At 42.4% G+C, this 27,946-nt stretch overlaps 1 protein-coding gene across 6 annotated transcripts in view; it reads left to right on the forward strand.

Moving 5' to 3' along the window:
• Positions 1-6,823: 6,823 nt before the first annotated feature.
• Positions 6,824-27,946, forward strand: part of znf521 (zinc finger protein 521) — an 88,995-nt gene continuing 67,872 nt past the window's right edge. Inside the window, exons 1-3 of one of the 6 annotated variants that reach the window (XM_067475549.1) lie at positions 6,824-6,998; positions 14,473-14,529; positions 23,357-23,557. Coding sequence is in view for 3 of the 6 variants with exons in the window: in XM_067475546.1 (XP_067331647.1) it covers positions 7,674-7,713; positions 14,473-14,529; positions 23,357-23,557 (298 nt within the window). In the remaining 3 variants the exon portion in view is untranslated. The other 5 variants (XM_067475550.1, XM_067475546.1, XM_067475547.1 and 2 more) reach the window with 5 other exon arrangements.

Raw genomic sequence — 27,946 nt, forward strand, 5'->3', positions numbered from 1 at the left:
AGAATTTTTTAAGCAGTTCACACTCCTGAGGTGCATGGACTATACAATATGTTTCTCTGCTTGTTGTCCATATGAAAATAACAACCTCATTGAGCATGAATACATGACTCTCTGATAGCTGAATATCCCTCCTCCACCCTGCAGTCTATTCAGCTCGCTCCGAGCCCACAGATAAAGCAGGGTTATTGTCAGGCTTAATCAGGTGGTCTGTTTCCTTGGCAATTAAAGCCTTATTAGAGATATAAAACCTTGAGACTCAAATGGAGAGTCCCTGGCGAGTCAAACCACTGAGCAAATCCTTAAACCAAACAACCTTCCAGAGGGAACACTTCTTCTCTGAGGATAGATGTTTAATTATCTCTGCTTGTTTGGGGCGGAAAGGAAGGAAAAACTGTTTCACTCCCTCTTGTTTGTCTTAAAAGCTCATGAGTATTTATTTGAATTAATTTAAGTGGCAATCAGTGTGCTTTGTTTGATAGTCACAATGTATTGACCTAAGATAGTGAATATTGTGGACGGTGTGTGAAAGACGTGAGTTCATTGAGCGGCACACACAATGAAGGCGAGGGACCAAAAGACAAAGGTGGAATGATGATTTTTGAATATTTTTCTCGATAAAAGGTAAAGAATTTGGACTTATTTGGGGAAATTAAACAGATTTGGTGTCTTAATTTACTCAATGAATTAATCTTTAAAATATTGCTACTAAGTGTGATCCATTTATCATCAAATCCCAGTTGATGCCGAACACCTCTTTTACTGTTAGCCCTCCTAAACTAGGCCAACAACTTTCCCAAATGAATATATAATATTTATATAATGTTACATATTTGAACAACATGAAATGATAATTTATCATTACTGTGTTTAATGATCTCACACAGACAGTGCATCACACATGGTGCAGTCAGCGACAACAGCTGTGCAGGATTGTGTGGGGCTAGTTGTCAGAGACTAAACTTGCCTGCACGCTCAGGCCCACGTAACCCTTTGACCCCTTATTTGTTGTCCAGTATGAGTTTTTTTTTCTTCCTGAAATGCTGCTTCTATTCCTGCCCTTTCTTCTGTCACCTCACCTTTTTGTCTGTTTCTCCTCACCTCTGACATACTCCTCTAAATGGGCCTGGCATGGATCCCACTGTCTAACGAAGGTATGTGTGTGTGGGTGTTGCTTAGAGCAGTGAGATCTTCTCTGGGACACACTAATCAGGCCCAAATCAAGGCACCAGCAGGGAGGCACTAGACAGGTGAGTGGAAACACTCACTACACCTCCTGGCTGAGCTTTAGTATGAGGGTCAAATCAGCTCCATTCTTTATACCCCAGTCACACCTTCATCTTGTTCTCCCAAGTCACCTGGCTTCCATCCCTGGTCGCTGGTCCATTCCTAGGGGAGTGTGAGGGAGGAAACAGCGAGCAGCTGCTCTACCAAGGGAGCCTCCTGAATGCACCTTCTGCCAGGCCCTGTGTGTGTTAACCTTTTCCTTTAATTAACACTGTCCCAACTCCCAGATTCTGCCACCATGGTCTGGAGAGAGCTTCTCCAGGTTTATGCAACTGTCAGGGAAGTGGGGAAGTCATCAGGGAGCAAGAAAGGTGGTGGGTGGGTGAGAGCAATGAAGGTGAGCGGGGTGAGGAGGGGGAGGTTTGATGAATAATGCGCGCTTGGCCTGGGAGTGGGGGTTCTTCCAATCCTTCCGAGCCTACTTTATCCTCATGCTTTCACACACCAGTCATTCTACACAGCTGACAATTTTCTAGGGACAATCCTAAGGTAAATTGGAGAGGCTGATGAGAAAACGGCTGCTCGTAATTTGCACTAAAGATTATTACACTGCACAAAAGTCAAAAAGCTTTCACTTGTGCTGTAGCTATTGACCGCACAGACATTCGTTCGTACATCGGCGGGTCACATTTAGAGCTGAATATATTAGCTTGTTCTCCCAGTTACAAAGGAACATGTTACATAGGACAGGAAGCAGTAGTTACAATCCTATAGCCATGTTCTTGAACTATGATTTTTTTGTTCAGAAAAATATGCTCCACTAAATGATTACATTCAGTGTGAGATCCACTGAACCTAGTAATCACACAGTGGTGCTGCTCACCAGGTGAGTCTGGGTGATGGTGTAAAATGTTCTGTATGTTAAGGGGCTCTGCAGCACAGTTACACGCCGCAGCTTAGTTAACAACTGCTGTATCGAGAGGTGAGGAGGCTTGATCTCATCTTAAAGTGGAGATCTCCTAATGAGAGTGTGGTAATGAGCAAGGAAAAAAAAAAAATCCCTCTCATTTCAATTAAAAAAAAAAAAGTGTTGAAAGGTTTACTGTCTTTTCCTTTCATCTTATGTGGCGGTGCCAAGTGGAAAATGTCCATCTTTCACTGGGAGATTTTTATGATCGTCTTGGCTCATGGTAATGCCCTTAGGGGGTTCTCTTTCTTGGCATGTTCATAGTGGTCACCATTTGCAGGAGATGGGCTGTGGAGGTCAAAGCCATTTGAGACAGACATAAAAACCCTAGAATGGTTTTTGATCACACAATGAAACCATTGCATTGTGATTAAAAGGGTATTCTTGGTGCCAGTAACACATCTTTGTGGAGGTTACTGTCATGACAAGTTAGTCTAAGGGAATAAATCTTACAACTCATAGGTGAATGTTAGGAGTATTATGTTAATCTAACCAGATCGTGAGCGCAGATTTTTTAGTCCTCATGGGAATTGTATCATGCTACCGATCAATAAAATCCAGAAAGGCTTTCAGTTTGGGATCAAGTGGCACAGACAGAAGTTCCAGGTAATAAAAAAGGAATGCTGTCCACAAAATAATAGAGGGGAAGTGGTGTCTATCAACAGCAAACTGTCAAAGCTTACGCATGAAATATCATTGTTGTAACCTGCACGTGATAGCACAGTCCCTAAAGCCACAATAACACCCTAGAAAACTCGGGTCCTGATGTTGCAAGTGAGGCCTATGTGAGTCTAACATCCTGTGACCTAAGTTTTATGATGGAGTAAGTAAGGGGAAAACTGCCAGGACCTTCTCTTCATGAAGACTCAGAGCAAGGGCACTGTCTCCCCAGCCCCATAGATCAGCCAGCCCTGAATGTCAAACCGCACAGCAGCCGCTGCAGTGCCAGGAGTCCCCCTTTCGCTCCCTCTCTGGCCCGTGATCTGCTGTCTGGTGACACCACTGTGCTAATGACCCGGTTTGGGAGTCACTCCATGGGGCTCCTTGGCTTGGGAAGATGGAAGTTGTGGATATCCAGCTGGAAGGTCAATGTTGACATGGACCGCTCATTTCACATTCCCTCTACTTGGTTGACACCCTTGAATTGGCAGGACAAGGAGCGTGTCACTGACCCTTTTATTCAAACGAAAAAAAATAAATTAAAGAATTTAAATATATGCATTGACCGACTGGCAACTCAGGGATATTCTTATGTGATTTCCACGCAGTTAGTGGTAATTATATGCACTATTTCTTGGTAGCGAAAGACACAATGTTTATGTGAACTGCATACATATGATCATTGTTTGCTCCAGTGTTTAATTGCTCAAAAATTTGGATAACAGAGAAGTTGGAAAGCAGCATTCACGCCTTGCTTGCCAACACTGAAGCCTTCTGATTGTTAGCTCTCCATGTTGTTTTTGTTCTTTTTTTAATCAGTTTACTGTCAGAGTAGGCCTCAGTGCTCAGAGGGCAATGTTTTCAGTCACTCGCTAGCTTGGCTTTTTTTTTTTTCTCAGCCTCAGGAGTTTGACTTGTTGGATCAGAGTGTAAGGTCCCAAGGGAGCGCTCCTCTGGTGATGGGGGCACTGCCTCGACCTCACTCATGCCGGGTGTGGGTGGCATCCAACAAGGGAGATGCACAGTGGAGAGCAAAACTGAAGATGGTGATGCTTCTGGTGGACTCTCTCAGGACTCAGCCTTATTCTCAGGGTCATGCATTCCAGCAATCTCTGTAATTATAAGCAAGTAAGAAAAAAGTTGAATCTTCTGCCTTTCTCAAAATGAACGTGCCCCACTCCTCAAGGGAAACATTCACATCTCTGAGTTCTAGTAGCTGGATGGGTTTTAATGAGGCAAGTCAAGAGTGTGTGTGTGTGTGTGTGTGTTGTACATGCATGTCTGTGTATCTGCCCTCTTCTAACGAGCGTAATTGACCGACTGTGCTTTTTAGCTGCCGTTTTTCACCATTTGCGAGACTATTCTACTAAATAGCCTTCAGTGATTATTATTTCTACAGGAGACACTTCATTGGGATTAAAACTTTCTCTTAGTTTTAAAGTTCAGCTACTATTTGCTTTTTGGACAATGTGCTGCTGGAGCCAAATGGACAGAGGGTGAGCAGACCATAGGTCAGGAGGAACTGCTGAAGGAGCCCACCACCCGAGGGCCACAGATTCCACTGGGAAACATTTCACCCTGCTGAGAGGCAGAGTGAAGCCTCTGATGCCGGAGCACGCACAGTTGCTGCAGCGGCTCCATGTCTAACGAAAAGCTATGGGTGGTGAAAAAAAAATGCCCATAACTGCTCAGTTTTACTACAAATACCACAATAAGATGTTTAAGTGATCTGAAAATAGACTGTGCTTTTGTGAGTTTGAGCATTTGAAAGGCTTGTAATGTAGACATGGAGTGTGAGGAAGGGAAAGATTGATTGATTTTATCCACTAGGTTTGCAGTATCATATAGATATGTGATAAACGGAAATTTCATGGCTGGAATTGTCTTTATTTTTTTTTTTTATCTTTGCTTGATTCCCTTTCCCCCTTTTGCTCAGAGGTGAGACTTAAAACAGAAACATTTTTTGTTGGTTTTCATTCTGCCTATTTGCTCCCCAAAATTCACATTTGATTCTCCTTTCCATATTTATAAGCTCATCTCTTGGGGATAAGCCGTGTCAGACAGTTGTTTGGAGCATCATGAGCAACAATCCTCACATAAGGCTTCTTCCACACCCAGAAAAAAACAAAAAAAAAACAACAACTTCTAAACAAGAATGTACTGTAACTTAGAGACTGAACTGTGCAAGCACTGAGTCAAGTCAAGCCTTTTCCCAGTTACTTTGTCACTAATGAAAGTAGCAAAGAGCCCTGGAGGACTGAAGAGCACTGTTTGTTTGTGTTTGAGAGAGCATTTGAGAGGTGGGGGGGGGGAAGCAAGGTGGTAAAACTTTGGGAGAGCCGCCTGACAGTGTGCCGAGACAGAGCGGGGGGGAACTTGGAGCATTGTTAAGATTGAAGTTTTAAGGCAGCTGAGACCTCCTGACAGATTCCAAGCACCTACAAATAGATGTTTCATATGTGTATGTTTACCAACTTTACTGTAGTTTGTTAGGGCTTTGAATCTACCAAAGCACATCACGTCAATCTGTGTCATCCCCTGTTTTGTTGATCTTTTTTCACACTTTTCATGGCAGCTTGTGGGTGGGGAAATTATTTGAAAGACAAAGTGTGTGGATTAAATTACAATTAGGCAAACAAAATGAAGGCTTTGACAACATATGTAGGTCATAAGTCCCCACTTATTATAATGTGCCCAATTCTCACATCTCCTTATTTGGGACAAAAGATGCAAAGTAACAAAGCCTTCAAAAAAATACGAGTTTGATAATGACTGTCAGGTAACATGCCTCTTGTGCAGCTTTGAATTTTCTGTTACATTTATATTACTTTGTGCGCGGTGATTGCTTTCAATGTCTGTAACGGTATAAGGCCTCATTATGGACTCCAAAGTAAAAAGGTAGAAATACCCCATGGGGATAAAAGCAGCCTTATTATATACTCACATCATTAACTTTTATAGTTATAGTTAACTTTTATAGTTGATTTTTCTTTAACAAACTTAGATTCTGCCACAGTAGAGGCTATCAAAAGGTTGTTGTTAATTTTCTTCTTCTACATCGGTCCATATTTGGGAGTTGCCCTATCGACTGTTTCTCTCTTTCCCTATAGGTCTGCAGCAAAAAAACTTGAGTTGCCTTTTACATTTGCCTCTTTGAATCAGCCTGAATAGGAAACCAGCGAAAGTGGGGGAAAGCAGTTGCGTGACTGTGATTTTTAGATGTGACCCCTGGCAGAGGCTACCTCCAGACTGTGGAAAGAGAGAGGAACAGAGTGAGAAGCCCACTGCAGGACTCCTCTCCAGATCTCATTTTCACATAGCAGGGGTAGCATGGGGGCCTGGACGTCCACATGTAGGTGAGGGTGTATACCAATGCACTGTTGTGGAAATCATGATAAGAAGGAAAAAAGAAAGAAAACATGTGTTTTTATTAGACTGAAAAATATATATAATCAAGCAAATTCAAAATGAGCTTATTATAGTGCTTGTTACTGCATTTGTTTGTAAATAATAGAATAATCAGACACAAAATCGTCCTAGAATATTGTTTGAGAGAGGAGGAAATATTGTTGGGGAGAACAATATTAAATAATATGGATTTAAATCTAAAGCATGTGTTTCTCTTTAACGAACACAATAATAATAACAATAAATCAATTCACACGTGTCAGTAATAACGTCAAATTCAATTTGTAAATAAACGGATCATCCCAACATTCACTGTGAGCCATTACATTTCATATATGTCAACAGCCGCACAAGAAAATGTCTTTCTGCTTAACCATTTCTACCAGAAGGGGGACCAGTCCGTCTGCCGTAGACGGAGAGTGGCCGACGGTGAGCTGAGGCAGAGGAGACGCCAGGGTGAGCAAGCCGACTTTGGGTTTAGAGTTCGACTCCGGATCCGGGGACCAGCAGATCCAGCAATCCGCATCTTGCCATGATCCCTAGGATTTTAATCATGCCTCTCTGTCTGTGTGTGAGTGCAGGCAGGCTGACAATGATTTCCTCAGTGATTACGTACAGAGCGAGTCCCTGCGGGGTAGGGGCCCCCTCTGGAGCCATCCTGATGGCTTTGGGGGCCTTGCTTCCATTTTCCATTATTATGTGGACTACCGGAGCGACAGCGCAGTCCAAGACCTTGCAGGTTTGTGATGAGGAGGGAGCTTCCATCTTCTCTCTGCTTCTTCATCCTCTTTTAAGAGCAATTTAGACGTAGACTTAGATCAGATTCCGAAACTAATTCATGATTAGCTGGCTGGAGTGAGAAAAGGAAGAGTCTATAGTAGTTTTGATGCTGTTAGGTGGATATGAAGTGAAAAGTGTAATTATCATATTTTTCCTCCTTTTTTGGGGTTTTGTTGCATTTTTTTTTTTTTTTTTTTTTTTTGCACTCTCACAGGAGGCGTTTTGCTGATGTCTTTCTCACGCGGATGCATTTGAGATGAGAGGCGAAAAGCAAATATTCCGCTTTTATTTCTAAGCGAACATCATGCCCACACGCGTGTGTGTTTTCCCGGAGAATGGAAGCGCATGACGGGATTACTCTATTCTCACACTTTTCCCGATACCTAGCTCAACTAAACAGAGTCGCCTATACCGATCGGGCTAATTGGATTTTATAACATCCACCTACTCATCACAAAATAACAGCTTATTCGTGTTTAGACCGCGCGGCAAGGGCAAAGTTGCATCTTTCTGTAATGGTAAAACGGCAGCGGCGGTTTTGGCCAGTGAAATTTAGAGAGACTGAACCTTTAGACTATCCCGTCTTACACAATTTAGCAGGCAGAAACTGAGCAACTTCAGCGTTTTCTATAGGATGTCGCGCCGCAAGCAAGCTAAACCAAGATCACTGAAAGGTAAGTGATAAGCCTGTGTTTGGTGGCTCTCAGATTATTTCATTTTAAGGTGGTGACAAGTCTGGACGAACATGAACTGAACTTGTCGCTGAAATGTTAACTGTCTTCCTTTTTTTTTTTTTTTTTTTTGACGCCTTTGGAAGTCTTCCTGTTATGTTGCGCATTAAAATCGGCTGCATGTAGGCTATGTGGCATCGGGGACAAGCGTCAGTTCAGACTGGGCTGCAATGCTACTTAAAGTGCAGGGGCAGTGCGGGGAGATTTTAGCGAGCAACAGTGCAGCGCCGACGCTGCTAAACATCTGGATATGTTAAAGACGCTCCTGGTCAGAACTTAAGTCGTCTGGTGGAATGGGGTGCAGAGTCACGTGACGCCTCTCTCCCCCCTCCACCCCTACCCGTCTGAGAAACTAAGGAGGAAACATTTTATATGTTATGAAAAGGGAGGGATAGGTTGTGTCCGTGTGCGTGTTGTGTATGCCTTTGCACGCACGATACTTTAAAAAAAAGAGAGAAATTCGTGGTGGGATATGTGTTAGGTGTTAATTTGACGTGCTCATTACAAACTTCTAAACATCTGGATTTATCTGCGCCAAGCGTGAAAACTTTAGGACTGCACCGCATGTCACTACATACACTGCAGATAATGTGTATGATTTTTGTGCCATTTTGTTACTTTTGTCCTTTTATTAAACTGTTGGACCAGTAGTAATTTGATCGTCCATCTGTGTCTGGGCTGTGGGGTGTAGGGGTTAGAGAGAAAGAGCGAGCAACATGCACACACTCTCCCATGCACATATTCAGACACTACTTTTCTCTGTAGCATTTTGGTAGGGGAGCTGCTGCGCTTTGGAGGTTGAGCTCCAGTTCATCTGGCAGGCATTGTATTTTGCTCAGCAAATAATTGTCCACAATTTCACATTCCCAGCTTGTGGTCTGTGGAGCCCTTTTCTCGCTCCCCCTTTCGTTCTCGGAAGTCTTCATCTCAAAGGAAGATTACATGGTCTGCACTAGTACATTCATGCAGCCACCATTTTAAATCAATACCCAGGAGAGGGTGGAAATGTGAGTGCATGCACATCTTAAAATTGTCACATTCTGTTTCCACACCTGCACTGCTCTATTCACAGTGAACAGCTGTATACATAGATTTCCCATTTTCTCAGACCAGATTGGCATTGACTGTTTTTTTTTGTTAGTTGGTGTGACATTTGCTACTCTCAAAAGACACATCACCTATATATAATCGTCTCCTGTCTGCATGCCTACACGCTACAAGTGTGTGTGTGTGTGTGTGCATTCAGAAGAACATCTGTTAAGGTTTGTGTACATGTATGTGTGCGACAGAGAGGGACAGAGTGTTAGCAAATCAGTATGCAAATGAAGTCTGAGTGATGACATTGTTTGTTTTATTATTGTCACTAAAATTTAAATTAGGAAAATGCGGCGCACACAAAACATAGCGACTTTTATGTCTTCATTCCGACTGCTCAAGCAGAGCACAAATGCAGATACGTCATAGATATTTCCCTGTTTTGGATCAGACCCAAGGAAGGCCAGGCAGATGTTATTATTATTGTTCTTTGTCTATCTTTGTCCTCGGGGACAGAGACACACTCATACAGATGTCCACAATAACTTTCCAGTGTAGAGCATGTCCTTGCTTGACACTGTATTCTCCACTATTGTTTGTGCGAGTCATTTTTCTATTTCTCTTTTGTTTCTCTTTTGTATGCATGCCTGTGTGTGAACCTGTGACTGCGTGTGCTGCATGTTTTTGTGGCCAGAATGGGCTCTCAGAGGTCAGGTTTCACTTTTCTAGGTTGTCTTCTGCTGACTTGAAGCGGTGGTCAATGTGGACGCTTCTGTTTTTGCACAGAAAGAACACTTTGTTCTGCAGGAGCGAAAATAGAAGTGAAGCCAAGGTAGAGCGGGCATCGTGTGCGGTGTCTGAGACACTGGTATGGATAGTGTGGGGTGCCTGTAGAGGAGTTGATAAAATAATGCTATGACAGTTGGCACTTCTTCCCTTGTGTACCCCAACACACACCCACTTCCTTAGTATTGGCTGCTTCTGGGAGTCAGAGGTTATGTTTTTGGTCCCTATGAGGAAAAGGGCAACATTACAAGTCCCGTTTCAATTAAGTCTGAGAGACAGATCCGGCTACGTTATTGCTTGGGGGAATAAATGGCACAGGACGAGACCATACATCATTCGCTTATATGCAAACACTTCAACCTAGCTACTGACATTTACTCAATCCTGAGCCTTCTACATTTCTCAACTGTAGGCACATTGTAATTTTGTTTTGATGTGCGGAGGTCAGCACATTGCCTCAGTCAGTGAGGAGCAGCAAGGAAGGAGGATCTCACTCCAAATCTTGCATGTAACGTGTGATGACTGCCACGTTGTCTGTCCTACAGCACTTCCTGAATAATGTGCGGACAGGTTGAGATTTTCATTCGAAGCACAAATGACACGTCGTGAAGCGTCAGTCCTCGCGTATTTATTGGCTTAGGGAAAGTTTCCAGGTCTGTCATCTGCATATACAAATATGTTTTCTGCTTTATTTAGTTAATTACAACAGTTGAAATCCTGAAATCAGCGCAGTGTCATTTGCACCATAAATATTTGATGTTTTGTGAGGAGCCAAAATTTATTGTGACACGGTTGAGGAGTCTTGACCTGCCAATGCGGGAAAGAAAATATGATTTTAAATGTAAACCTCACAGAACAGATTGTTTAAATGAAATCTTTGAAAGGCAAATTAAAAATAAAAATAATTATACATTTTGACCTAAAATTCCTCTTCTAGGACATAAATAGACCAGATGTAAAGTACATTTTATTTCCTTTCATGTCAGGCAACTTTGACTGCTGCTACAATTTGACATGTCAAAGAAAAACAGATATTATTTTTTAAAATCTACATTTGCCATGATTTGAAGCTATTTCTCCACCATGTCTATTATGCCCAGAAATGAATAACCATGTCCCGTGTAAGTCCTGATCTGTATAAGCCTGTGTGGATGCACAGCCACCAAAGTGTGGCTGCACCTTTAACCTTAAGTATTTCTTCAGAAAAAAATATCCTCAAAAAGAAATGAGGCTTTTCATTTGTAATATATGCTGTATTCAATGTGTTTAACATTTAAAGTAATAATGGCCTTGTCTTGATTTGAACAGTATTTCAGTCTATTTTTTTCCCATCATTTTGACTTTTTATAAAGCTGTTCACAATTAATGATCTGTGGCATAACACCCATTAACACTTTTCTAATGTGACACAAAAATATGGTTAGAATTATCATTAAGGAAATTATGATGGAGCCGTGGAAAAATCCCATTAGCACGGCTTTCAGTGCTCTTGACATGCGGCTCACTGTGTTGGACTGGGTGTCGCGGGAGCTGGCCGATATCTCTTCTTATTCCATGGCATGTGTCTCTCTTCTTGTCATGGATTGTCTGCCACATGGTGATTCCGAGACAATGATTGATTTCCACCAGTGCTGCAAACGAAATGAAACGTTGCTGGGCTTATTTGCATGTGTCTCATTTGCCTCTATGAATAGCATTAATATGTTTTTCTAAGCTGCACTTGCAATAATTTTATAATGGGATTATTGATCCATGACATTTTTATATTGCTACTAGTGAAGTGTATTTTTTTTTTATTTGAATAAGTGCACTTTAGATTGTTTACTGTAAATGGGAGTATAGAAAGGATTACAAATATTATGCAATGTGATTAACACGCTCCTCTATTGCAAATTATTTATGACACTAATCACCAGTTCAAATAATGCTCATTAAGAAAGTTATTCATGTGCAGTATGTGTCGTCCTCCCTCCCTTCCCAGCCCTAATTGAGGAGGGTTGACCTCTTGACCCAAGCTAAATTGAGTTGTAGTCCCTGTGGCGAGCGTCTCCTTCCCGGTCAGTCAGGGCGGATTACACAGCCATTGTGTTCGGCACTGTATCGTCCAAGCTGGCTGAAACCAAGCAGATGAGTCACGCATATCGAGGAACACACTCAGAGCTTTTTTTGTGTGTGTGTCTGAGAAATGCTGTGGATACCAATGCACACTAGCATACGCACACAGATATGTGGCAATTCTGATAAAAAAAAAAAGAACTAAAGTATATACAGTGCACACACTTTTGTGTGCATGTACACACTCCTCTACTGTAGCCTCTTACACAGCAGAAACCGTTTGATGGATTAGCAATGGTCCAAGCTGCTGAGAGTATGTCATGTTTTGCTTATTCATGTCTATTAAATCATTAGTTTTTGCAGTTGTGATATTTCACGGGCCGTGCATGTGCCGATCAGTGTGTTTTTTTAAAATTTGTTTCGTTTTGTTTTTTTACACTGTGCTTTGTGTTTCGCTTCTTGTTTCGCTCACCTAGCTGTAGAAAATTAATTCATCCCTAAAAAGGCAATGTCCTGTCTTGGGGATTGTCACTCACACTATAATGACAGTTGCCTTACATTCATTTTTGTGTGTGGCCAGTGTGTTAATTAGTGGCCTTTAAGACTGAGCCACTTGTTGTGGGATTATGTTTTTCCTGCGCCGCATTTTGAAAATCAAAGGAGCAGCGCCGAAATGGTCCCATGTGTGTTTGGTATTGTATCAACAGAACCTAGCAGCGTGATTACAGTTTGTCACCAACCGAGTGATACACTGTACCTTGTCAAACATTAATTAACTGATAGCAGTGATGCATTAAAAACAGTGTGGGCTGACTTGTATTCAGTTGAAGTTATAGTCATTATAAGGTGATCATGAGCTTTAGAGTCTATTAATTAAACCTGTCCGGCTGTTTGTGTGTCGACTGCGTCATAATTGTTGATCAAATGTCCACCTGGTAAGAAACATCACAGGAGTTTGCCCTTACTTGACAGCTCGCCCTCTAAGATCACTCCCAGCTAGTTATTAATTATCCAGAAGACAGGTGCAAACGGGAAAAGAATTTGCACTGTGATGGAAGTGGTTTACTTTAAATGGCAAAACTTTTAATAAGTTCACAGTGGTGACAAATCATCACAAGCCGCTGCTATGTTTAAGTTCTTATGGCATTGTGAAACTGAATTTTCTGCCTGAACTCCCTCATCTCACCAACAGGGATGGTAATCAAAACAAAAACTCCAGCTCTCACCACCAATCTCTGATAGAGCCATGGGGGATTTATTAGGACCCCCTATCCCTAGCCCATTTAAATGATCCTACATGCAAGGCACTCAACAGTGCTGGAGAAACTCATTAAACTCTCAGGGCGTCAGTCGCTGAGGCCTCCTCTAACAGGACAAGGTTTCTGCGTTGGCTGAGGCGGTCCTCCTTGGTGGTGCCGAGGGATGCACCCCCATGGTGTCCAGCACTGTCTTTCCGTCACTTTTATTTATCTATTCAGCTAATTCATTGCTGGAGCCATAGCATATTTTGCATGGCGTTGATTTAATGAAGGAAATGGTTGCAATCAGACCCATTTTTATATATTGAAACGAATATTGCCATTTGTTTTAGAAAGTTTATTTTGAATAAAACTTGGGTTTTGGTTGGACAAGGCCTGACAGTAAAACGTAGTTGCTCCGTCATTTGCCATCTTCATAAAAAAAATTAAAAAAAAAAACAGCTCAACGCTTTCCTCTTCATTTTTCACTGAGGTTTGACACGCTGCTTGACACTGACTCTTGCTCCCCTGAGGGAAAGGCTTCTGCCACCATAGGATCCTGCCTTAATTATGCAAAGTACAGGATATTTTGTGTGATTTTAAAAGTGCGCCAGTTTCTGCTTTGGCAGTCACTGCCACACTCCCCTACTGGGAGGTCCTGTCAGACTCCCCCTTCCTCTTTGCCCAAGAAAATGAAAGGCTAGAAAGAAAAGACATAATGGAGAATGCATTTCAACTGCAGGGGTGGAACGCAGAGGCGTAAGAAGTCCTCAGTGAGACCCTCATTTTACATGGAACAGGTGGGAGACTCTTTTGTTCTCTTCCCGCTGTTAAAATCCATTTCATTTCTTGTACTTGACATGCCACAAGGAACTCTCACCAGTTCCAAAAAGGCTCCAATGTAAAAGGTTCCTACCTTTTACTAAACAGAAGTCTTGTTTTTCAAGGCCAGTGCTGTTGTCAGAAAGTCAAAAGTGGTTTAGTTGCTATGCACCTAATGAGCGGATGTGAGTGCCGATCAAGCCATCACTATTTTGTCGGTCACCCTGTTAAAGAGCAAATGCTCTTTACTTTTGCTGTTATGACTCGTAGTGCAGAACATATATCGTGCAAAATATACAGTTTTCTTTTCATTTAAGTTTGGATCAAAGTAAGCTGTAGGCTTCTCTGTTTCTAGTTGAATCTACAAATCTGTTTTTTGATACCTGTCTAATTTAGCAAAACCAGGGCGCGCTGCAGCCTTCCCACTAATGCAGTCATCAAGGTGTTTTTCACTTGGTCACTGTTGATGTTCGGAGGACGTTTCATGGGAGACGTTCATAATTCATCAAGTCATTACCCAGTCCAATATGTTATTTACGTGGGTGCCTGTTTGCCTTGTTGCCAAATCTCATACATGTGAAAGGTTCGCACGGATTCCCAAACCACAGGTTGAGCTGTCGAAAGCTGTTGAAATCTCCTGGAGTTTCCATACAGAAAATCTCAATAGTAAATAATAAAAAAGAAGGAAATCTCAATGAGCCAAACTTGTTTTTCACTGTTAACTGTTTCTTTCCCTCTTTTTCTCCCCTTTCAATTTTTCTGGCAGTAGAAGACAATGTGACAGAGGACCAGCACAGTCCTGGGCAGACTGCCATTCCAAGCGGTAATGCTCCAATTCATATTTCATCAATTTCAGCTGGAAAGTGGATCATGTGTCTTTGCGTGTGTGTTTGCGTGTGTGTCTGTCAGAATGAAATAAAGTACGTTTCCTGTTTTTGAGGTTTTTACACTGTCTCCTGCACGGTCGCATGGGTTTTTATAAGAGAAGGGCCGAGTGGTGTAGCTCTCCTTATTCGTTTGTGAGCATGCATACATGCAGGTGTGCTTATAGCTGTCCTTGTGTTTCTGTGTGTTCCTGCCTTTTTTTTTTTTTAGACGCTTTGTTTCCCAACCTTCTGTATGATGTAGAATAGAGCTACCCAGATGAATGTGTCCTGTCTCCGTGTGTGCCATTCACAGTGGCCCTCCAGGAACAGAGCGGTAATTCAGGTCAGGCTAGCAGAAAGCCCCCTATGAATGAAACCTGCTCCTGATGCACCACACTGTATATTTTCATTTCATTTGTCTCTGGTAAAGGTTAAGTCTCAGGCGTGGTTATTTTAAACCCGATATGGATGGTTTTGCCCAGCAGGCTGGGGACCCTGGGTACTCCTAGGCTGCCACATTAGTCCAGCATTTACCCACGGCTTCCTGAGTGCTCCTGTGAGAAATTCAGGAGCTGCATGCACCACTACAATAGATTCCAGCATTTCTCAGCTGCTGATGACTACGGTATTATGTTCTATTTTTTTTTTTTTTTTTATGTCTCTGCAAACCTGTGCTTTAGTGTCCAGCAGGTATTTAAAGGGATTTTTTTTTAAATTCTTGAAATGTATTACATTAAATTTGAAGCACTTTGCTGCAAATAAAGTGCAGACCTAAAAAAAAAATGTAAATGTTTTCAGTTTTCTCTCTTCTATGCATCTAATTCATGCTTTTAATTGACCAGAAGTACAAGTAAACTCGTCTTGTCCAGTTTTGTGCATCTCTGGAAAAAGCCGAGCAATATCTAGCTATCTGTTGCTGTGTTAAGGTGTACTGATAGTTATGTGTGGGTTCTTCTGTGGAGAGAAACTGCCTCCTTAGCCCATCTAACCCCAGCTCAAGGGATGAAGAACTGGGCATAAGAGGCAGACTTGCTTTGGAGACCTCCTGTCATCCAGAGCCAAACCAGAGCTAATGAGTGTGCCTGATTAAAACGACCCCCTCAGACACACGAATCTCCCCTCTCTCCATCCCTCCACAACCTCTATCTCCAGAGTGAGGGGAGACAGCCGCCACATGATCGATGTCTGCCTGTGGAGAAATCAGGAGGGCGCGCAAATTAATTTCTCACTTTCCTCATTTGACTTCGTCTGACTGATTTATTTTTTAACCCCCTCTCAGGATGCAGCTTGACTATTGGTCAATGGGAAACGAGTTGTTTGTGGCAGTAAACTTTTAAAATGGTGCGAGATTTCTCCGGATATTTGCCAATAAGTCATTGCCAACTTTTTAAATGTTTAACTGCTGCTTGTGTGTCACAAGGTCTATCATAACAGCAGTAATCCATTTGTATGGTTAAAACACTGCCCAAACAAGCCCTTTCTAACGTCAAACTGAAAAGCAGTGGAAATGCTTACCTGCTTTTCATGCATTTGCCACTTTGACGGACACGGACACAATATCCATTAGACTCCTGACAAGCTAAGGGCTTAATCAGACATGGTGTCAAGATCTGCCTCATAAGTAGACCCCCAGTTGTGCTCTTCTGTGACTCTGCAAGCATTCTGCAGGCCCTGCATCCTGTTTCTCATTCATGTTTGATATGTAGCAAAGGCAAAGGAGAAATGCTAACAAAAGAGGCCCTCTACAAGACAGACAGTATTATGCATAGTATAGAGGGGCAGAAACAGTGTGATATCTGAGATTTAATGAGGCAGTGCGCTTTTTTACCCAGAGAGTGTCGAGTAGGCTTAAGATCTGCAGCTTGGCTTTACCACTGTGCTGCCTGTGTGTAATTATAACCACATGCTCCATGCTTTTTCTTCTCTCTTATATATACATCCCTGTCCTTTTCCTTCCTTTCTTTTTCACTCGTGGTTATGTCAGATTGAGGTGTTTCTTAGGAAGATGGTGTCAGCTCTGTCAAAGTGGAGTGGACTGAGGCAAATAGAAATATTTGAGAGATCTGAAGAGAGTGTCTGGGCGGCCATAATGTGGAGTAGTGTAGCTTAGTGGTGCGGTGTCTGAGACTCTGACTCTAGCTGAGGCTGCCCACAGATCAATGTACTGCAGGGCTCACTACAGCAGGAAGAGGAAAGGAGTCTTTCACTCCACCACTTCAGAAAATCATATTCTCTATTATTCATTTCCTTTGATGTTTTACTGCACTAATGGCATAGCAAGGCGCTCCATTCAATATTATCACTCCCTGCGAGAGAGTGAGGGAGAAAGGGTGAGAGAGAAAGACAGCACTTGGTTTGTTCAAATGTTCTTTCTCATTCAACTGCCTTGATTTCCATTCTCCCTTGGAAGCTCGTATGGTTATTTTTTTGTTGTTGTTGTTGCTTTTTTGAGATTTTAATGGTGGTTGATGCTATCGGTACACCTGTGATTGTACGTACTGCCTCCTTCATGTAGTGCTCTCTGTGTTGTCTTCATTGTTTGTCCTTACTCTTCCTTTCATTGTTTGGCACCTTTTCTCCGTTATCTTTATCTCAGCATGCATCATAAAATTTTCATAAATACACGACGTGTTTAATTGTAATATGTAACAAGTTGTGAAACATTTTTACCGTTTTTACACTTTCAGCTTGTAATGTGTTTGTAATTTTGAGGGGGGGGGGGCGTCTTTTGACAAACTCCTCTGCTTAAATATAAAGAAAAATTTGTTCTTTAAAAGGAATCTGGGGGACTAGATAGTCTACAAGATGCAGACTTATGAGGATTTTTTACAATCTGGCAAGTGCCAAGCACACAGCCTCGTTGTTGGATCATGACTTTCTTTAATGATGGGGGTTCATTGGATGTGACAGTCTAAGTGGAGAGTCCCAAATCTCATCCACACGGAAGAGGATGCAGTTGGAGACACATGTGGCATTAGAATGCAGCGTGACCTATATATAGTGGGTGCTCTGCAAAAGTTTTAGATTTTTAAATAATGAGGTGCCGGCAACCGTGTGAAGGTTATTCAATCTTAATGTCCCCCTATTTCTGACAGCCCCTCTCACTCTGATAAAGGAGCGTACTCACCTTTGATCAGGCCTGCCGACATGTGTCTACAGAAGCTGCTTGCTGGTTAAAATAAATTCTTAATTTGAACTTGGGGGTGGGTGGTTGTAGGGTGGATTGCCAGGGAGGAAGCATCACAGTATCAGGATCTCTGGGAAATGATGGGGAAATGAGGAGATGGGTGAGGTGGTAATGATGTTTTCAACACCAAGGTCTTTCAGTGCACAAAGAAAGATTCAGTCTAAACCCTGATGGAGCTAGATTTACTGTATCTACAGGCAAGCAAGAACATAGCCCTCAGTGATTAAACAGGTTTTGTGCTCAGTCTTTTGTGGCCGGAACTAAAACAACTTCAGTTTAAAATACTGACATCCATCACATGTTGCATTTGGAAAACTACAACTTTTATGTCTCTCTCTTCCTTCTCTCCCTGTCTAAGTCTTCAATATTTTACCTAATCTCTAAGCTTAGGGTTAGATATGAATTCTCCGTTGAGGTTAAGTGTGTAAGAGTTAATTTTTTAAAAGAGATTTCGATTCGAGTTCAGGTTTTGGAGCTGGGCCAGATTCTTCAGTGTCTACCTCTTTGTCTTTTTTTATCCTTTGAGTGTTCCTGTACGTCCAGGCTCTCTCTCTACGCTGTTCAGGAACTCAACTGGTCTCAGTGTGTGGGCCATACTGTGGGGGGCAAGTGTAGGCTTCTCTACTAAGGACCACGGGTCCCTATTGGGGTTAATGGAGCAGAGATGAGAATATCAATTAAAAGGTTATAAATATTTAAAAGCAGAAATACTCAATAATATAAGGGTGGGGGGTCCAAGGGACTCTTCAACTCACAAGATGAAAGTTGTGGCACGATAAATGTCACCAGGCACCATGAGAGACAAGAGTGTGTATGATGGATGGACTTGGACTCAGACAGATATTACATGGCTGTAAAGATGTCAATCACCATTCAGATTTGCACATTTTATTTTATTAGTGCAGTATTAATGCGCTTTTAGTACGATAAAGGATGAAAATTCAACCTTAAAATTCTTTAGTCAGATTTTCATTATGTTCATCTCATGAATAATTTCTCAGTCCAAATTACAATCATCTTACTTCGACTGACTTTCTCCGAATATGGATCAGAGGTCAGTGTAGCCTTGCGCTCGTCGTTACCAACATTGTCAACATGATTCACGAAATTAACAAGGGCATTAAGCAAGCTGAAACTTTCTCAGCATGCTGCAGATGTTCCCTCATATTCCACATGTGATTGTCAGCCATTCCATGCATGCTGGTATTGATCTGCTGTCCAGCCTGTGGAGACTGGTAGAAGAGGATGTCCTGATCTGATGGATTACTATATTAGGCCCAGAGGCACAGGAACCTCTGCATCAACATGGCTCTTTAATCCCAGGGTTAGACGTGACCTTGTCATGTCAAGCCCGCACCCACCCACCTACCCCTCTCCCTAAACATGTACTAGTTTGTACTTTCAGCATTATGCTACGCAGTCTGTAGGTGAACATTTGAGAGCATGCAGGTATGGATTTGTAATATTCAGGTTTTCTATTCGTTTCTACAGGTAGTGTTGTAAAGATTTAATACATTTGTATAATAATAAAAAAATTATACTACTTATAACCACACATGTAGGCATTTATTATATATTTTCCTTTCTTTTTACATTTGTACATTTAGACACAACATGTCTACTTCATAAATGTACTTACAGATACTTACACCGGGACATTTCTAGAGATGTACCAATCTGGGGACACCAAGTATGGTTATCCACATACCTCAAAGGATCAGTATAGTATAAAATTAGGCCATTGCAAATCCCATCTTCGTTTGTTTTTACTAGATAAGGATGCAGGGGTCACAAACTACAGCTGGTCACATGACAGTTTGAATAATAGTTTAAATAGTTTCAAGAGAGTGATTCAGATGTGTTGGATTCTACTGAGAAAAGAAGCATTTGGTGGTAAACAGCTAATGCCTTATACAATTTCAAATTATCAGGCTACTCCACCTCTGGTATTACATTTTGTGCTAATCTTGCTGATGGTCAATTATAAGTATTGCAGATTTATGCATTAATTTATATGATGAAGCAGTTGTGCGCTTATATGAAAACATACCCTCAAGAGGTTTTCTAAAAATGTTACAAATGTTAATTTAGATCTTTAAAGTGCTGTTAGATCACATGGCTGCCAAAAACATCTAATAAACACATTTTGGCAAACCTATATCTATCTACTTGTGAAATCACACTTGTCCAATACGTTCAGTCTATTCTGTTTATGTAAACTAAAATAACGTTAAGTGATTTAATCCTAACGGTAGTTAATTCCCTGGATGTAAAATAATAATGTAAATATTTTAGTTTTTGCTAAGTTTTTCTCATAATCCTATCTGATTTCAACTTATTACCTGAGAAGAATATTTTGAAAACACGACACTGCGGCTGCTACTAGTTTTCAGTGTCTATAGTCGGCCATTGCATGAAACCAAAAGGTCCTTAACGAGTCGATGGAGATGTCGTCACTGCGTTACTGAGCTGCAGTGGTTTACTGTCCTGTATTTGAGCGCTTCTGAAACTTCCTCCTTGAACGTCCACTCTTTTGACGCGCTAACCGCCGGGGTCCAGCGGATATGCAAAGTGTGTCTAATTTTGTTTTTTACAGTGTTAGGAACATTTCAATGAAGTAATTGTATGACTTACAAAATATGAATAAAGCTATGGACGACAAGGGCCTTAAGCCTCTGTAGGCACCTGCTAACATAGTAAATATTGAGCTTCCGCTTCACCATAAGTCTGTTCTTTGTAGAGGAGTTACATAGGGACATGAAGATGCCACTGAAGCGCTTGCAGCAAGACGTGCAGGTTAGATGAAACAGCTGTTAAAAATGATGAATGCTGCCACTTCAGATGCTGCATTTACTGGTTATAATGACAACCATGGTTTTAGCTGCTAGAATTAATTCTGTGAGGAACTGAAAAAGGTTTGCGAGGAAAGAAGCTCCACTTTGGAGGAACAGCTGTAGAAAACACAAGTAGGCTGTAGTTCCAGAAGTCAACAGAGCACTTCTGTCCTTTCCATTAGGTCCACCTGTACAACATGCTCTGCCGTGAATTCTTCTTACATAAGGTTATAAGTTATCAGTTTCTTTGGTCATAGTAGATAGTGGAGTCATAACAGAGTGGATTATTTTGAGAGGTGGTTCTAATGTTTTGGCCCCCTCAGGGGATCATCAGAATCTACACCGACAGATAAAGCAAAACGGCAAACGTAAAGGTATCAGATCTGTATCAGCACCAAAAACGATGGACTGTAATGTCCCTATATTAGAAAAAGCATATTTACGTGTTCGGGTAGAAAATCATGCACTCAATGCTTTTGTGACCACAGCAACATCACTGTGGCACGGTGGCCTCTTTTTTTCTTAACTTTGACAAAGACATAACCTGTGAGGTGTGTGTCTGTGTGGCTGCTTTTGGGTGTACTGTTGTAGTTAGCTTAGTCAAAACTGGTTAACAAATGACTCAGAGGTTCAGAAGCTGCTCAGAAGTTGCCAAGGCAAAACTGAGGGAGAACTCAAAAATGGACGTTAACGTTTGACGTTGATTTGCAGACTGCATAGCACCCAGTTGGTTTTTCGCTCTCTCTCAAACCTTTACTTGTTGATATGTATATATATTCATTGGAGGTCTTGCAGCTAGACCAACAGTTTTGACTAAGCTGTCAAAAACGACAGGGTTAAAATAAACCTTTCGTCGTGTCCCTTCAGGGGTCGCCACAGCAGAACATGTTCCACACGTTGATTTGGCAGGAGATTTTATGCCGGATGCCCTTCCTGCCCCAAACCATTTTTATCTAAGCTCAGGACCAGCACCAAGGTGGCCCTAGGTTGCTGGGTGGGGCCACACCTGGTGGGGTGGGATTCGAGCCTGCGGCCTACTGCATCTCAACCCAGTGCTCTATTAGAGAAATTAATGATTCATAAAGGATATTGGCATATCCTCCACAGGAGCCCTGTAAAAAAGGCATAAAATGTTCACATTTCAACACGTATTGTGGATTCTGCATTTGTGTGTGTGGATGAATCATAAGTCTATATTGTGTGGCTTTTGGCTCCAGTCAGAAGTGTTTCCCCCCAGAGCAAGAAAGGCCTGCATCTGTGAGGATTGGGTTGGGATTTTCATTTTCTTGAAACACCTTCTGTTCTGTTCTGCATGGTCCCATTGGGGACCACAGTGCTGATATTTTTAGAGGGCATGTTCCGAGAGCCTCAGTCGCCAAGAGGGAAGGACAATGGAGGGTGTGATGTTACATCAATACTTGGCGCAAGAGGGGGAAAGGAAAAATCCTGGGTGGCCTTGATGAGTTCTGGAACGCCTTTCCTCAAGGAATTTCAGTTTAAGAGCACCCTACAGAAGGAGAACTTAAAATGGCCGCCTGTGTGTATATACACCCAATACACCCACAACAACACACATCGTTCCCACACACTCCTTGTCCTCAGGCACTGCTAACTGGCGTGCTAGGTGAAAAAACAAGCTTTTTCCTAACGTTCCCCTCTGGAGTTCTATGACAAGCTTAAGAACACTTGCATCAGTGGGGCTTAAAATGGCTGCCAGTGAAGTACAAAGGCTCTTCTCCCCCACAAAGCTTTAACCAGGGTGACATGATTGTTTGATTGCAAGTATGGCTTTTTAATCAGTCTCATTGTGAATTGTAATGGTCACAGCGGGGGAGAATGAGGGCTGTAGGCTGGGCTACCTATTTATAAGATGCTGTTGCAAACCAGTTCTGATGTCCTAAGCCACCGAGTGAAGATGTTTATGATATGCTGTGAGGGAACAATGTAAGGTTTGATTTGTCGTTGGAATATTTCAAAATATAATAAGAACTTAGACTGACAAATTAGACTGGTATTTGAAAAGATGATTCTTAGTCCTAGTTCAGGGTAGTCAATCGCCCACCCCTGGCACTGCTGCAGCACAAAGCCAACAAGAGACAAAACTGCAGATGGATTGAAGAATATTGATGTGTGCGACCCGCGGCTGCCTGCGAGCAAGGCTGAATAATTTAGGGAACTGTGTTGTGACGACAGCCTAACACACACCAATCTCAGTTTTGTGTGACTTAACTGTGCACCATACATCCACAGATCTGGCCTAGATGTCTGGATAATATGGCAAGGTCTGTCTCCTTTTATAGATCATGACTGATGCAATTCAGAGCTCACTGGCTGAATTTCATATTTCTTTGGTCCAGCCAAAACTACACTCCAGGATTTATTAACTACACATATTCCCATCAGTCTAGTTTCATATACTGGAGTTTTGCTTGGGTGAAGCAGGGCAAACACAACGTAAAACCATTTCTAATAACTGAGGTGTGTGTGTGTGTGTGTGTGATAGAATTGTGTGTGTGAGCATTGTGCCACCCTGTCTGTGTATATCCCCCATCCTCACCTGCCCAACTGTTCTGTTATGGCATGAGTGGTTGAGTTACAGAAGCCCAAATTGAACCTGCATTTTTATTACAGCTTTTATTATTGTTTTTATTAAATCCAGAGTCTAGAAATCTATTTTATTGTCACCCAGAGGAAGCTGTTGTACCTCACTGTGTGGGTCACCCCTCTGACTATGTGCTGCTGTCATTTCCTGTGGCTTGGCAGATCCAGAGTGCGCCCTCGAGAGGGCGGCGGAGGATGGTGAGACCGGGCGTCTGAGGAAGAGGCTGCTCTCTCCAGAGGAAGGAGAAGAGGGAGAGGAGGAGGACGAGGAGCCTGCGCTGCACAGCTGCGACAGCTGCCGGCAGGTGTTCGAGTCGCTGAGCGATCTCACCGAACACAAGATTAATCAATGCCAGCTGACAGGTAAACAACGTTCAGCCCACCGGGCCTCCCCTCCACTCTGCCACTCAGCTCTTCTCCCACTCCCACTCTCGCTCTATGCCTTCACCAGAGAATATGCCACACTATGTGTGTTACTACACTGCGCCAAGGGGAGCACAACACCAGACTACCAGCTTCTTTGGTAGATCTCCAACACAGAAAAGCACAGGCCTCAAACACGGCACATTATTTATATGTGCTGTACATCAATATCTACAGATGTGACATAAAGGTGGGCTTCAATGTGTCCTTATAATAGACCACTGTAGGCTACAGTATGTGTATTTATAGGATGTGCATTGTGTCCTTGCCTGTTTGAGTGTACAGCCCCACACTAATTCTAACATTTCACTAGAGTGTATCACACAGCTACGTGGTCACAGAGTAACCAGACCAGCAACTGGAAACAGATCCTTGCTCCAGGAAAGTCCCTCAGCTGGTCACAATGCTAGCTAGCAGCAGTACTGGGACTGAAAAAGAAGGATGCCATTGGCAGACTGTGTCATTGACCTGTTGATGGATGAATAGAGCTATAAATACCCTGACAAGGTGGAAGACAGAACAAATAATGTGAACTGAAGGTTTGCATGTGTTTCTCCTGGACGTGCCGTCCTCCTTTACACATCCTGATGCGCCTGCATTGAGAAACAACTTCTGACACGCATCATCTGATCTCTTCAGAAACAGAACACGAACAGGCTAAACGTTGATGATCGTGTTTCTGTTGCAGTATAGAAGCTACAGTTTAAATTTTTAAGCAAATTCAATGCACTGTTAAGGAGAAACCTCCATTCTGTTTACACTCAAGCCCAGTTTGATTTAATATTTTGCAACCCACCATCAGCAAGCCACAAATTGCAGGGTAGATATCCACCAAGTTTTAGAAAGATTTTCCATTAACTGTAAGTCTCACAAACTGCGTCTAGTTGTTTGTAAATGCCTGCTTGTATGTGTGTCTGCATGTGCATTCTGTCGTACCCCCCGCTGGTGTTCATTTAAGCAGAAATGCATATATGTTAGACTTTGTTATGTGTATGTGTACTAAGGGTATGTTTATTTGTATGCACATACGAAAAAAGCTATGCTTATTCAACAAAAGGTTGTCAAAAGGTGATCAATTTATTGCTCGCTTTCAATTTACGTTCATCCAACATAAGCATTTGTCACTTTAAGGGAAACCGATTGCCGAACTTCTGTCACACTTTTTTCAACGTAACACCCAATTCTTTAAGGCCGAGCCAGATTCATGGACAGAGTGTTTCAGAAACTCTGAAATTAAAAACACAAAGGGCATTATTTAAGACATGGGGGGGGGGGGACAAGTACTCACATTGCTTGAATTAAAAATGTCTTTTAATTGCACTTGTTTCGTGGCGTAATATTCAGGAAACTGTCAGAAATCTTATAAGAGTTGTGTTTTGATTCATGGGCAGGTCTTTTATGTTCAGCCCTGTTGTAATGTGGTCATGACTGACTCAGCCATATTTTTCCTATAATTAAGCCTGCTTTTATAAATGTCAATCTTACGGACAAATAACTCTTAATTGCTCAATGATGAAAAAAAACACAGTTTGGATAAGAGCCCCTGTGGAAACCAAACAAAAGAATCTAATTGCCATTAGGGTATTGTGATTGTGCAGAAACACTCTATTAGTATTCAAACACAGTGGGAGAAAAGAAACTTCTAGATGGCATGCTAAGTACTTGGAATGTGTGTGTGTGTGTGTGTGTGTGTCTGTGTATGTTTTCTCTGGAATATGGGGGGAGATTTCCTATGTGGGATTATGTAGACATCCATGACCAATTAATCTGCCTTACATCAAGTCTCTACTCACAGATGGATCCTTTATTAGAACCATTTTCTAATCAACCACCAGCACCTGCTAAACCCTCCATTTTTTACAATTTCAAATGTTTTATTTTTGGTAAACAAATTGCAAAGCTTGACTGGAACCAATCCACATATGGAGATGGGCTTGCTGTTCCCTAGCAAAATTCAACTTGCCCTTTTCTCCTAACTGATATCCTATAAGCACGTACAGTGTATTCGTCGAATCAGATGTGCCCACGTGCACCCGCTTTCTCACATGTTGTTGAACACATGTCGTTCTGTACCTTATTATACTTTGCTTCTATGTTCTACAGTAAAAACACAACAGGAATGAGACTAAACAGACAGAATAAAGTCTAAACAGATTCTAGCTGTATGTCGACTACGCCCAATAGTCAGAGAGTAAGATGTTACATGTCATTGCGATCAATGGCGGCCATTGTCTCCCCCTCGTCTGCCATAGGTATAACACCTTTCCTTGCACTTAAGCCGTGACCACTGCAGTGCGCTAAGGGAGTGCATGGGTATGGATTGCCTCGTGTCCCCGATGCGATCGGTGCTATTGATCGTGCTAATGCTAGACTGCAGAGGAAGGCAGGAGCTTGAGAAAGAGAGCAAGGGAGAAGGAGGGAGATGGGGAAAGAGACAGAGAGTGCTGCAGGAATGTGTCCCCAGGGAGCCTGTCTTGGGCTGGGGCAGGGCTTCAGGAATGCTCCCCTGGAGATCCTAGTAAAGGCTAGGGCAGGGATGGAAGAATGCTCCTCTAGAGAGTTGAGAGTGGAGGTTGGCTGGGGCAGGGCTAGAGGAATGTTCCCCCAGAGCACCCCTTTAACTCAGGGGTAGAAATGGAGGGGCTCTGTGTGGGGAAAGAGCTCACCGCCCCCCCCCCCCCCCCCCCAGGCTCCAGAATGGCTGCAGATCAGGTTTCCATGTGGGGATCAGCATCCTGCCGACAGGGCTTTAGGCTGCCCTGGGGAGGAGACAGGAGGCTGGAGGCACTGCTATTCCGTAGGCCTTTCCAGAAACACTTCACAAAAGCTTTGTCTCGCTGTCTCACTGTATTGTCTGTACACCCATGTATTAGTACTGATCATTCGAGAAATAAAAAAGTGTAGTTTGACTTTTGTTCTCAGTTGGCATAAAACATGTTCATATGCTAGATATGGGATTGCAGCAATAGGCAAGGAAGCATGTCTTCATACCTACCACCAAAGAAATACCTTGCTTCTCCGCTCATTTCCACTTGTGTTTACTGCTAGCCCACACGGTAAATAAAAATAACACCTCTCGCTCAGAGTTTAATTCAAAACACTGCATTTTCACAAGCCTTTCACTGTCAGTTCTCCAATTCCCTGCCTCTGAAACTATTTGAATAGCCTAGTGCAAACACGAGCTGTCGGCCTGGTGGCCATTCTTTCATTACGGGTCCAGCTCCCTTGAGCAACACCTTTTCTTGTGTCCTTCACTAGAGGAGGGGCATGGCTGCTCCCCCGAGAGACATCCATGCCCTGCTATTTTAACCCTCTGTGAGATGACCTTTTTAATAAGTGTCTTTCTCTGTTTTCCTGCCGGCCACTGTGCGAGCAAACAGAGCATGTCTTCTGCTTCCCTCAGATAAAGGAATCAATCAGAGAGGGTGCAACACAGAAAGAGGGAGAGATAACTGGGCCATATATGGATTTATATTATGTAGATTGTCTGTTTTGTCTTCCCTGTAGACATTGCAAAATGCTCTCAGCTTCAATAAAATGCATTTCAGATTTATTAGAAAAATACAAATGAAATACTAATACTCAGTGAAAAACAATAAAATCCCCCCACAATGCAGTGATATCAAATATTTTTGTGATATGAAGTCTTGGCGGCGGGGAAGCGCGCTCATTTTTTTAAATTCACTGATATATTTTACCCCTGCCATTCCTGACCATGACATCTGTGTTTAAATTATTTGAATTCATTTACATCAAGCCCTTGGGTCAGCAGCATGGAAACACTCAGTAATACCCACAACTATGAACTGGCTCCTGGCAGTCCATGTTTTTGACTAACTGTTTCCAACAGGCTCCTATTGGTTGTATTTTTTATTTATTTTTTTTTCATCTAACTTTGTATATTGATCCAACAGCTGCTTTGTGACTGCCAAGAAGAATGTGCCAAACTGCAAAGACTTTATTTGCTTCAAAAGGGCTCACATAAGAGGAAAGCGACATGAGCAAGACCTGATTAGCCGAACTCTGAGCCACTGCCGTTCATCAGAAATTCTGCTGTGTTTTTGCTGGGGTGTCTTGCGACATCCTGGTACAAAGAGCAGCACACTGATTACAAGGCTTTGAAAGGAGGAGAGGCGGTCAGGGGAGAATAGCTACTTCTGGCACAACACAGCCACTGAAAAGAGACCTCATGCTAGAGTGAGCTCTCAGAAATGGGCTTCAGTCTTTGCTGTGTGTATGTGTTTGTGTGGGTGCATGTTCGCTGAGTGTATGTGGGTAAAAGAGAAATAGGTAGGAAGAGAACAGAGAAAGGGAGTATTAAAGTAGATG

The sequence above is a fragment of the Channa argus genome, chromosome 14 (assembly GCF_033026475.1).
Source record: "Channa argus isolate prfri chromosome 14, Channa argus male v1.0, whole genome shotgun sequence".
NCBI lineage: Eukaryota > Metazoa > Chordata > Actinopteri > Anabantiformes > Channidae > Channa > Channa argus.